A 10,409-nucleotide genomic window follows, 5' to 3' on the forward strand; every position below is an offset into this window, starting at 1 on the left:
AAAAAAAAAAATTTTTTTTCAAAAATAAATTTTGTTTTATGAGTTTTTTGAAATTCTATTTTGGCGTTCACAGCAATAGCAATAGATGGAAAATAGTTGTTATTTGAATTGCACAGCAGCGTCGACATTTGACGAATTTGAAAACGTATTTTTCAAAAATAGGATTAAAAATTACCTCAGCTTCCTTACAGTCATACTATTCTGCTACAGTACACAACTTGGGAAATTAAATAAATAATAAAATAAAAATGAATCATAAAATAAATTAAAGCTATATCTAGGTCTGCCTATTTCTAGGATTTAATATAATTTGCCTTTTTAATTTCTTCTATTAGAGAACTTGAAAGTTTTAATTTCACTAGTTCGAAAAATGTACTACGAATAAAAGAAATGAGTCTAATAAGTTTTTTCTGTTCACAAAATATTCAATGAATTCAAAAAATTCAATAGTAAACGAATTCAAGGATTTAATATTTTGAATGAACAAAATAAATACAAAATCTTTCCTTTATTTAAATATCATTTCAATATTAAAGTTCGTGTAACAAAATATTTATACACATTCGAAAATAAAAGTGTTTTGAGCTTTAGAAAAAGTAAATCCGTTATTATTTAAAGATCGCGACCTCAGTTTGAAAAAGCAGAATATTAATATATTTGACATTTCCATTTGAGGTTTTAAATGGAAAATAGTTTCAACGAGTGTTTTTTCGTGTTTTAGGCAGTGGGTCTGCAGATTAAAACTTAAAAAGGGCTTACAGCACACGTTTTCTTTTCTTTCAAAATAATTGAGTTTACAATCAAAGAAAGATATATTTTCATATTAAAAGCATGTGACATTATTCAGATACATCTTTTTTGTTATGAAAGGCAAATTTCACTTAAACATGCTTAGCTTGAGTTTTTAAGGTTATTCCAAATCGGCTCTAGTGGCCAAGACGGATTAAGAATACTGCATTTTGGTTATAATCAATAATATTCGATGGTTATTATTTTAACGATACCCGATTAGGTAGTTAGCATAGAAAAATAATCATAATTTTTGTTCTAATCAGGCTCTGTCTAGTTTGATACACTGTTAAGAGGACGCTATATCGCAGGAGTAACTTTTCATGGCAAATTCTGTTTCCCCTCCATTTTTTTCTTTTTTAATTTTTAAGTATAGAAAAAAGTACGCTCAAGTAAACAATAAAATTAAAAATATTGCTTTTTTTTTCATTTTTTTTCTTTCAAATATCAGAATGCAAACAAATTATGGCAAGATTACTTCCCTGTTGCATTTTGAAAAACATTATTTTTTCAAATGAAACTTCCTGGATTATTCTAGGTTTACCTGAACTCACTTATTTCTATACTTTTAATTACTAATGTAGGTGAAACAGAATTTATTGTTTCAAATGAAACTTCCTGGATTATTCTAGGTTTACCTGAACTCACTTATTTCTATACTTTTAATTACTAATGTAGGTGGAACAGAATTTATTGTTTCAAATGAAACTTCCTGGATTATTGTAGGTTTACCTGAACTCACTTATTTCTATACTTTTAATTACTAATGTAGGTGGAACAGAATTTATTGTTTCAAATGAAACTTCCTGGATTATTCTAGGTTTACCTGAACTCACTTATTTCTATACTTTTAATTACTAATGTAGGTGGAACAGAATTTAGTGTTTCAAATGAAACTTCCTGGATTATTCTAGGTTTACCTGAACTCACTTATTTCTATACTTTTAATTACTAATGTAGGTGAAACAGAATTTATTGTTTCAAATGAAACTTCCTGGATTATTCTAGGTTTACCTGAACTCACTTATTTCTATACTTTTAATTACTAATGTAGGTGGAACAGAATTTATTGTTTCAAATGAAACTTCCTGGATTATTGTAGGTTTACCTGAACTCACTTATTTCTATACTTTTAATTACTAATGTAGGTGGAACAGAATTTATTGTTTCAAATGAAACTTCCTGGATTATTCTAGGTTTACCTGAACTCACTTATTTCTATACTTTTAATTACTAATGTAGGTGGAACAGAATTTATTGTTTCAAATGAAACTTCCTGGATTATTCTAGGTTTACCTGAACTCACTTATTTCTATACTTTTAATTACTAATGTAGGTGGAACAGAATTTATTGTTTCAAATGAAACTTCCTGGATTATTCTAGGTTTACCTGAACTCACTTATTTCTATACTTTTAACTACTAATGTAGGTGGAACAGAATTTATTGTTTCAAATGAAACTTCCTGGATTATTCTAGGTTTACCTGAACTCACTTATTTCTATACTTTTAATTACTAATGTAGGTGGAACAGAATTTATTTTTTCATTTGAAACTTCCTGGATTATTCTAGGTTTACCTAAACTCACTTATTTCTATACTTTTAATTACTAATGTAGGTGGAACAGAATTTATTTTTTCATTTGAAACTTCCTGGATTATTCTAGGTTTACCTAAACTCACTTATTTCTATACTTTTAATTACTAATGTAGGTGGAACAGAATTTATTTTTTCATTTGAAACTTCCTGGATTATTCTACGTTTGCCTGAACCCACTTATTTCTATACTTTAAATTACTAATGTAGGTGGAGCAGAATTTATTGTTGCTCATTTATAGAAGCATAAAAGTAAATAAGAGTATGAGCTCAAATTTCCTGCGATTCATAAGATATGTATTCTGTGGAGAGAATTGTTATCGACCATGTCAACCTTCATCTATGAAAAGGTACCCCCTCATAGAATCGAGTTAACATCTCTTATATACTAGTGAATAGGGATTGTATTTTTGTAGTGGTAGATACACTACAATACTCCCCCACCAGAATTATAGCTGTGATAGAATTCGATGAACGAATACCACTAGTTGATTCATTGCTCTTTTGTGAGAAATCGGGAGAGCTGTACTAAGATCACCGTACTTTTGAGTGCTGATCGTGAGAGCTGTATTAAGTTCATAGTCGTGGTCGCTCCTGTGTTGCCTTTAGCAGTCGAGTGAATACGTTGTGTGTGATCGAGACTGAGTAGCAACAGCACGCGGAGGTGGATGATGTTGCAGTCACAAGTTGCAAGTCAACTGTTTAATGTGGACCATCCATAGAAGTGGGCGTTTCTGTCAAAGTAGGCGTGTTCACATCACGTCCAAAGGTCACCAATGTGGGAGATAGTAGTTATCGACCATGTCAACCTTCATCTATGAAAAGGTACCCCATCATAGAATCGAGTTAACATGTCTTATATACTAGTGAATAGGGATTGTATTTTTGTAGTGGTAGATGCGCTACAATTCTATCAATTGTTCCTTTTGCATAGTAAGGCAACATTCTTAAGAATAAATTAGACTTTTATTTTTAAACGAAGAGATTTGGTTATCGAATTTTCAAAGAAGTCGCTAATTTGGCGATATTTTTATTCCTGGTTATCTGTTATATCATTACAAAATGACATAGCTTGGCAATTTTTATCTCAAGCGTGTTGTTTTAGAGAACGAACGTTTTTTGAGCAATAAATTTGCTAGTTCAAACAATAAACAACAAATCAATAATAGTCAACACAAATAAGCGGGAGAAGAAGACACAAATAGCGGGAAAGCGGTTAAAACTACCCGAAAATTTTGCTAAAAGAAAGAGTACTGCTCGCTCTGCTGTAGACATGGGCATACTTAGAAGGGGGGAGGTGGTGGGTATATGTCCGGCTTTTGATAATTAAAACTCTCTAAAAGTTCCCTTAATATTTCTGACTAACACATCATCACAAACACAATATACTTCACCAGTCATTATAGATTTAAATTCATTAAAGTTAAAAACAGGAAAGAGATAATTTTTTTTTTTTTACAGATGTTTAACAGATTTTTTTTTTTTAATATGAGAGAAATTTAGAAACTTAGTTAGACTGTGTATTTTAATTTTGTCCATCTAAAAAATGGGACATTTGCACTCAGGATGGTAGAAATCACCATCCGAAGTAAGAAGAGGGATAACTTTTCAATTTCTACTGAAGTGATAAGTTTTCGGGGATTTTAACTTTATGTTAGGTAAAAATGTGATAGGTTTGTAAAACAAGATGAAGAAAAACTACAGTGAAAACGAACTTTTAGAACTGAGGTCTACACTGCACAGAACCTAAACACAGAAGCATGTTACGCAAGAGTGTGATATGTCTCTAAAGCCATAAATCCACTAGTAGGTGGAAGAAAAACTAATAGTTGGTGGCAAAGTAAAATACCTTTATACATCCAAATACAACCATCAATGCTCAGAGCTATAAAAATCCTTCGGTGAGCACTAAAATGTTTTCATCTCATTTTAGAGGAACATAAATCCGTTGCAATTCCCCTTAGAGCACTCTTCTCTTGTCATTTTGAATTCTAGGATAAAAATAAATAACATTTGATAACTTTTAGAACTTTTGCTGATTTTCGCGAAAATGTAAGAGAGTGAAATTAAGAGATCAGAAATTTTGAATAACTTTTTGATTTTTCTACATTTATGTGTTTTTTTAATTTTTTGAAACTTTTATTTTTTTTTAGTGTGAATGGTGTCTAAAAGCTTTTCACAACTTAAACTACCCTCAAACATTAATACTTAAAAAAGAAAAAAAAAATTCTAAAATCACCTGAATTTCCATAACCTGAATAATCTAAAATCATATTCTTGTCTCCGTTATTGATGCGTCCTCTCAACTTCTTTATTAGCTCTTGCTTGCAGGGATTGTGGCCACGTTAAGAATTATTATTATTAATTTTTTTTTTCCAGCTGTGGAACAGTTTTTCATATTCATGCACTTCTTCGAATTTCTATGGTGACATGGCTTCTTACATTTGAAACAAACTTCTCGATTTCTGCATGATATAACCCGATGCGACGTTTTTAGCATCCAAGTGGTTTTCTGTGCTCCTGAACACTTACTCTGCTCTAACCAATTTTTAGTTTTTGGCTAAATCAAAGTTTTTTTTAAATGCTTTTTGAATCAGTTGTTTTGTTAAAACCCAGTTAATGTTTTATCTCATCTTCATTGGGTACCTAAGGGCAACAATTTCCCTTCGTTCTGTTTTTTAATAACTTCTGTAAAGGTATCTTAAAATATACAGAGTGTTTTATAAGAACCTCCCTTAATGTATATTTCTTTAAAATCCTTGTCTAAAATTAATTTTAAAAAATAGCACATTAAGGATCGCAAATTAATATTCATGGGAGGAAAAAGCTAAAACGCTAACTAATGAATTACCACTGCACAGAGCTCAAAACAATAAAATTTGTTTGATTGCTGAGGGAAACAGGGAGGAGTTGTAAAGTACTTACAGAAACACCTTTTATTTTATTCAGGTAATGAAACAGGTTTTCTTATTTTTCATTCATTGGGAAAATTATATATGCATACGGCATTTTAAACATTCATTAATGCTACCCAAACTATTCAAATACCCAATATTAATTTAAAGTAGTATTCTAATATTTTTAATATCTTCATGTGCGAAATATTCCGGGTGTTCCGTAAATATCGCTCTTAATATACATTTATGAATCCTAGATAAAATGAAATTAAGACAGTATGCGCATTAGGAATCGCAAATTTATATTTAAGTGAGGAAGGAAGAAATAAAAACGATAACGCAATCTGTCAAATCACTTGCAAGGGAGGCGGTATGAAATACAAAACAAGTTTGATTACCTTATGAAACTTAGAGACGTTTCTACTCTACGACTCTTCTCTTTTTCTTTTGATAATCAAACAGGTTTTGAAACTTTCCAAGATTTCAACAGCATTTTTGTTTTTCTCTCACTTGAATATTAATTAGCATCCTTAAAATTAGTACTGTTTGAATGGATTTTGTGCATGAGTAATGAAATGAAAAAAATTTATTTCATTGCCCATGTAAGGTCGGTACTTACGAAACACTCTATATACAGGGTTATTCTTAATTCCCTCCGGGGTTTCGAAGCGTTATAGTAAAAAAACGAAGACGAATATGGCAAAAAAGAGCATATGAAATTATTCCGAAAGTATTCCAAGTTTTAATTTAAGCAGTTGCCGGTAGATGACAGTAACATGTACCACTGAAGCCAGCTGTAGTAAAGAAAAATGGCGTTTACAGGCGGAGAGAATTATGAATAACCCTGTATAATAAAAATATTATAACCATGATCTTATTTTATAAATTTTTTTTTCAGAACTCCTATTACGAATGAAAGAGCTATAAACCAATATATAGCGAAGTCATGGGATGAAGCCCCACAAGATGTGAAGCAATACTTTCCAAGTAATTACTCTCATCGTTTCATCCAAAATGTCATGAAATTCTTGACATACTCCATAAGTGATAAACCCCAGGAAGTTGTGGACTGCTTAGAAGAAAGCGTCATGGCCTTAACTCCAAAATATGCTTACAACCCAGGGACGGTTTACTCACGATTTTCTTTCTGGTTCATGAACAGAATTGCCAAGCCACTTGCTGATTTAGCCCTTCATGACGAATTTATACTTAAAATCGATCCACCTGTTGCACAGAAATGAAATTGCTTGGACTAAAATGATGATATTTGATTTGATCTACATGTAAGTGGGACACATATGAACAAAATATTTATTTACCTTGTTCTGGGATAATTGTTTTCGGAAGTAGTTATCTACTTTGGGGTCAATTCTGTGGAATTGTACATGAAACAATCACATTTTGTTCTCAAATAGTTATTGTTTTAAAATTCAATTTTTATACATTTATATGCCGTTGAGTATCTTGAAAATGACTGACGATACTAATAATCAATTTGATGAAAACGGAAGGTGATAGAAATGTGCGATTTGCCGCCTTCTGCTTTGAAACCCAGCGATTTCTTGACTTAAAGTTTCAAAATTAGTTACTAAGTTTACCAACAGATGGTACTACAAACTGAGAAAAACTACGAAAAACTATTTTGATAAAAACCACTATTTAAAAGACGTTCGTGCAAACTTTCCAGTTAGAATGATCTAACATGCCGCGGGAAACATCTCTTTTATTGGTTTTCCCAGTCAGCGCCGTTGTTTGTAGACGAACTTAGTAACTAATTTTGAGATTTGTTTCATTTATTTATTTTTGTTGCCTACGTAGAACGCAGCAAACAGAAAATCTCAATCTTCTTCTTTCGATTCTTTTTTTAAATACAAATAATAAAGGGGCCTACCTGGCCGAACTGTATCGCTCGTCAAACGCAATGTGAAGCGTGGAGGTGGCGGGTTCGAATCCCGTTGTAACCCTGGATGTATTCTTTGTGATGTCCTTCTCTAAATTGTTCTATCTGTCCTTCTACTTGACAAAGGTTTATAAGCCTAAATTGAGCAAACAAGCCTGCAAATGTATGTGATTTCACTAAACAATATAAATAATAAATCAGGTAATAAATACACGCATATAATAAATACTACTGAGGAGTGTCTCAAAATACAATGGTCACGTAACGAGCCAAATGACTTCAAAATACATCGGAAACAGTAACCCGAAGTATATGGAGTAAAGAGCTTGCAGCGCACCCTAGTGTAGAAAACCTTATCCATAGAAAAAGAGTTTAATCTTATTATACCTGATTTAGATTTTTATATTGAAACTAACTGTCATGTTAGATTTTTTTTCCTCTGTGATATATATAAGTTAAAGAATATTTTTATTTTGTTGAAGTATTTGATTAGGGACAAATTTTTGAGAATTTATTTTCACAGTTTGCCTTTTTAATATAGATCTTTTCGTATATAGGTATAAACTATTGTGATTTACTATTTGTAGCTTTTTTGAACATATTAAAATAAATCATTTATTATTTTTGCTGAATGTTCTACTATATGAAAAACTTCTGTCTTAACCTTTGTCATTCTTGTAGCTGGAATGAAAAAAAAAATGTATTTAAGAACAAGTTTTAGTTAAGAGTAATCATTTCTATGAAAGCACACAAAGGAATAGTACCTAAAAAAATCAGCATATGTGTAATGTTCAGATAGTGTTCATTTGAGCGACAATCACTTCAACGACAGGCAATTTCTCTGTCAATAAAAAGAAAATTATACTATGATACATAATGTTCCACCACAATAAATAGTATGCAAATTGAATCGCCACAAAAATTAATACAGCTTAAAATCTCGTTAAAAAAAAAGAAGAGCAACAAACTTTTACAATGATAATAGTAGTAGTTGTACAAAGAACTTAATCAGTATGACGGAGGTTTTGTTTCTCCGTCAGTAGCCGCCAATAGTTGTATAGTGTAGTACATGAATGTTCATTTAGGCCATTAATGAATGAATTGAACAATTGAGTTTCCAGGAAATAATGTACAAATCGTTGAATGTAAATTTAGATTTTATTAAGCATAATTTGTGATTTAGACAATGGCCATTTATTCATCAAAAAATAAGAAATCCCTTAAAGGGATGAAATCAGAATACTCTCTATTGAGAGATCATAAAGCCAGAACATCCTTTCTGACCGTTTTAAAAATTGAGACTAGGGAGGCCCCAAAGGGCTCCCAGCCTCCACAAATTTGAAATTAAAAGTGAATATAATTATTCTCAACGGACAGAGAAAGTATGGGCCGGAGATCCAAAGTTGGCGATTTATCCTAATATACCATAGCCAAAACAAAACCAACTTGCATATCAACATGGGTTTAAAAGAACACCTTGGCGATCACGAGTCGCCAACAAATTTATGAGAATTATTACTACCATGCAACCGAAACATTTAGCCGTTGGAAATTTAGAATAAAAAGTTATAAATAGATTTTTGTTTTCGATTAGAGGCGACAGTGAATTTATAAGTCTGCATTAGTAATGAAATAAAAAAAAAAGTATCCGTTACATTGATCTAGAAGAGAAGAAATAAATATTTTATGTTCGTTTAAAAAGATTAAGTTTTTGATTTATTTTAAATCTAATTCTTCTATTAATAAAAATCAGCTTAAGTAATGAAAGATATTTTTAAAAGATAGGAAATAAATGTGTAATGCCAATTGTGGCATTACAATCAGAAATGTACAAGTGAAATTACTCCTTAATTTATCATACATTTTATATTCCCAAGTTCAAATATTTTTTTTTTTCATATGCAATAATCATTTGTATTGTCACGATCAACATACTAACAAAATTTTCTTTCATAAAATTGGAAAATTATATATTTCATAACCAAAGTAATCTCTTTCTCTTTTTTTATTTGATTATTATTATTCTTTTTTTTTTTTTTTTTTGAAAAATAGTGAATTTTAAAGTAAAAAACTAAAATAGATCAGAGGCAATTACGAGGGTTGGTGAGCGAAGCGAATAGGGGCAAAATTTTTTAGTATTATACAAGTCTTGAAAAAAATGCATGTTTGAGAAAACAAAATGAAACTCCAACTTGGAAAACATGTTGGCAAATATTATTTATCGAGCCGCGGTGGCTCAGGGGATAGAGCTCTCGCCTCCCAATGAGGTGAACCGGGTTCGAATCTCAGCAACGGCTGGGGAGTGGGGGTGCGATAAGGGTAAAACTCGTATACATACATTTTTGATATCTAACAGAAGCATTGGGAGGGGTATTGCAAACATAGGTTCCAGGTTGAAAAGTATATGTCATATTCTGAGTCAACCCTTCGTTGTTCCCGTGCTGGTTTCAAATTTGGTGCAGTTCCTAGGCGAAACTTGTGATTTATTTTGAATTTTTGCAAGTTTAATCTTTTTGAGAATGTTCTTTTTAATGGTTTAGATTTTTATAAACAAATTATTGGAATTCCACAAGGTAATTCCTTTTCTGGGGCTTTTGCCAACATTTTTTTTGAGGCTAAATTTCTTGAACATAAAGAACTTAATGCTTTCCGATACATTGATGATTTGATTTTGTTTAATTGTGATGATTATAATTTTTTTTATAGTATTTATCCTGGAGATTTGGTCTTGAAGAAAACTAATGAGGATTGTTTTAATGTTGAATATTTAGATTTTAAAATTGATATTGTTAACAGTTTTATTAAAATTGGTGTGTTTGATAAAAGAAAAGCTTTTAAATTTAATGTTATTTTTTTCTGCAACTTTAAAACTAATTTGTGTAGTAATATATTCAAAAATCTTGTTTTTTCACAATTAGTTAGGATCAAAAAAATTTGCAATAATGTTGAAAGTTTTCGGGAAGCTGTGGATAATTTTTTAAATAATTTGAGTAAAAATGATTTTCCTTTTAATTTTTGTAATGTTAATTTTTTAATTAAAAAAATGATTGATGGTTTCTAAGTTTTTATTTAATTTTTTCTTTTAACAGGGCGCAATTCTAGTCTTAACTGAGCAGCCCCAGTTAAGCATTCTATTAATTTGTCTACGTATTTCTTTCTCCTGACCTTTTCCATTTCATTTTAAACTTCTTCTGCGCATTATAATAGGGGGCGTTGGTTTTTCAGTT

General features: G+C 30.9%; 1 protein-coding gene across 1 annotated transcript in view; it reads left to right on the forward strand.

The window, feature by feature from the left end:
* LOC107440015 (short-chain dehydrogenase/reductase family 9C member 7) overlaps positions 1–7,810 on the forward strand; it is a 43,257-nt gene extending 35,447 nt beyond the window's left edge. The window contains exon 5 of the mRNA XM_016052785.4: positions 6,181–7,810. Within this exon, the coding sequence (XP_015908271.3) occupies positions 6,181–6,523 (343 nt within the window). The 3' untranslated portion in view covers positions 6,524–7,810. The remainder of the gene's footprint in view (positions 1–6,180) is intronic.
* Positions 7,811–10,409: the final 2,599 nt, after the last annotated feature.

The sequence above is a fragment of the Parasteatoda tepidariorum genome, chromosome 7 (genome assembly GCF_982258835.1).
Source record: "Parasteatoda tepidariorum strain Cologne lab strain chromosome 7, Ptep-v5.0, whole genome shotgun sequence".
In the NCBI taxonomy this organism is placed as follows: domain Eukaryota; kingdom Metazoa; phylum Arthropoda; class Arachnida; order Araneae; family Theridiidae; genus Parasteatoda; species Parasteatoda tepidariorum.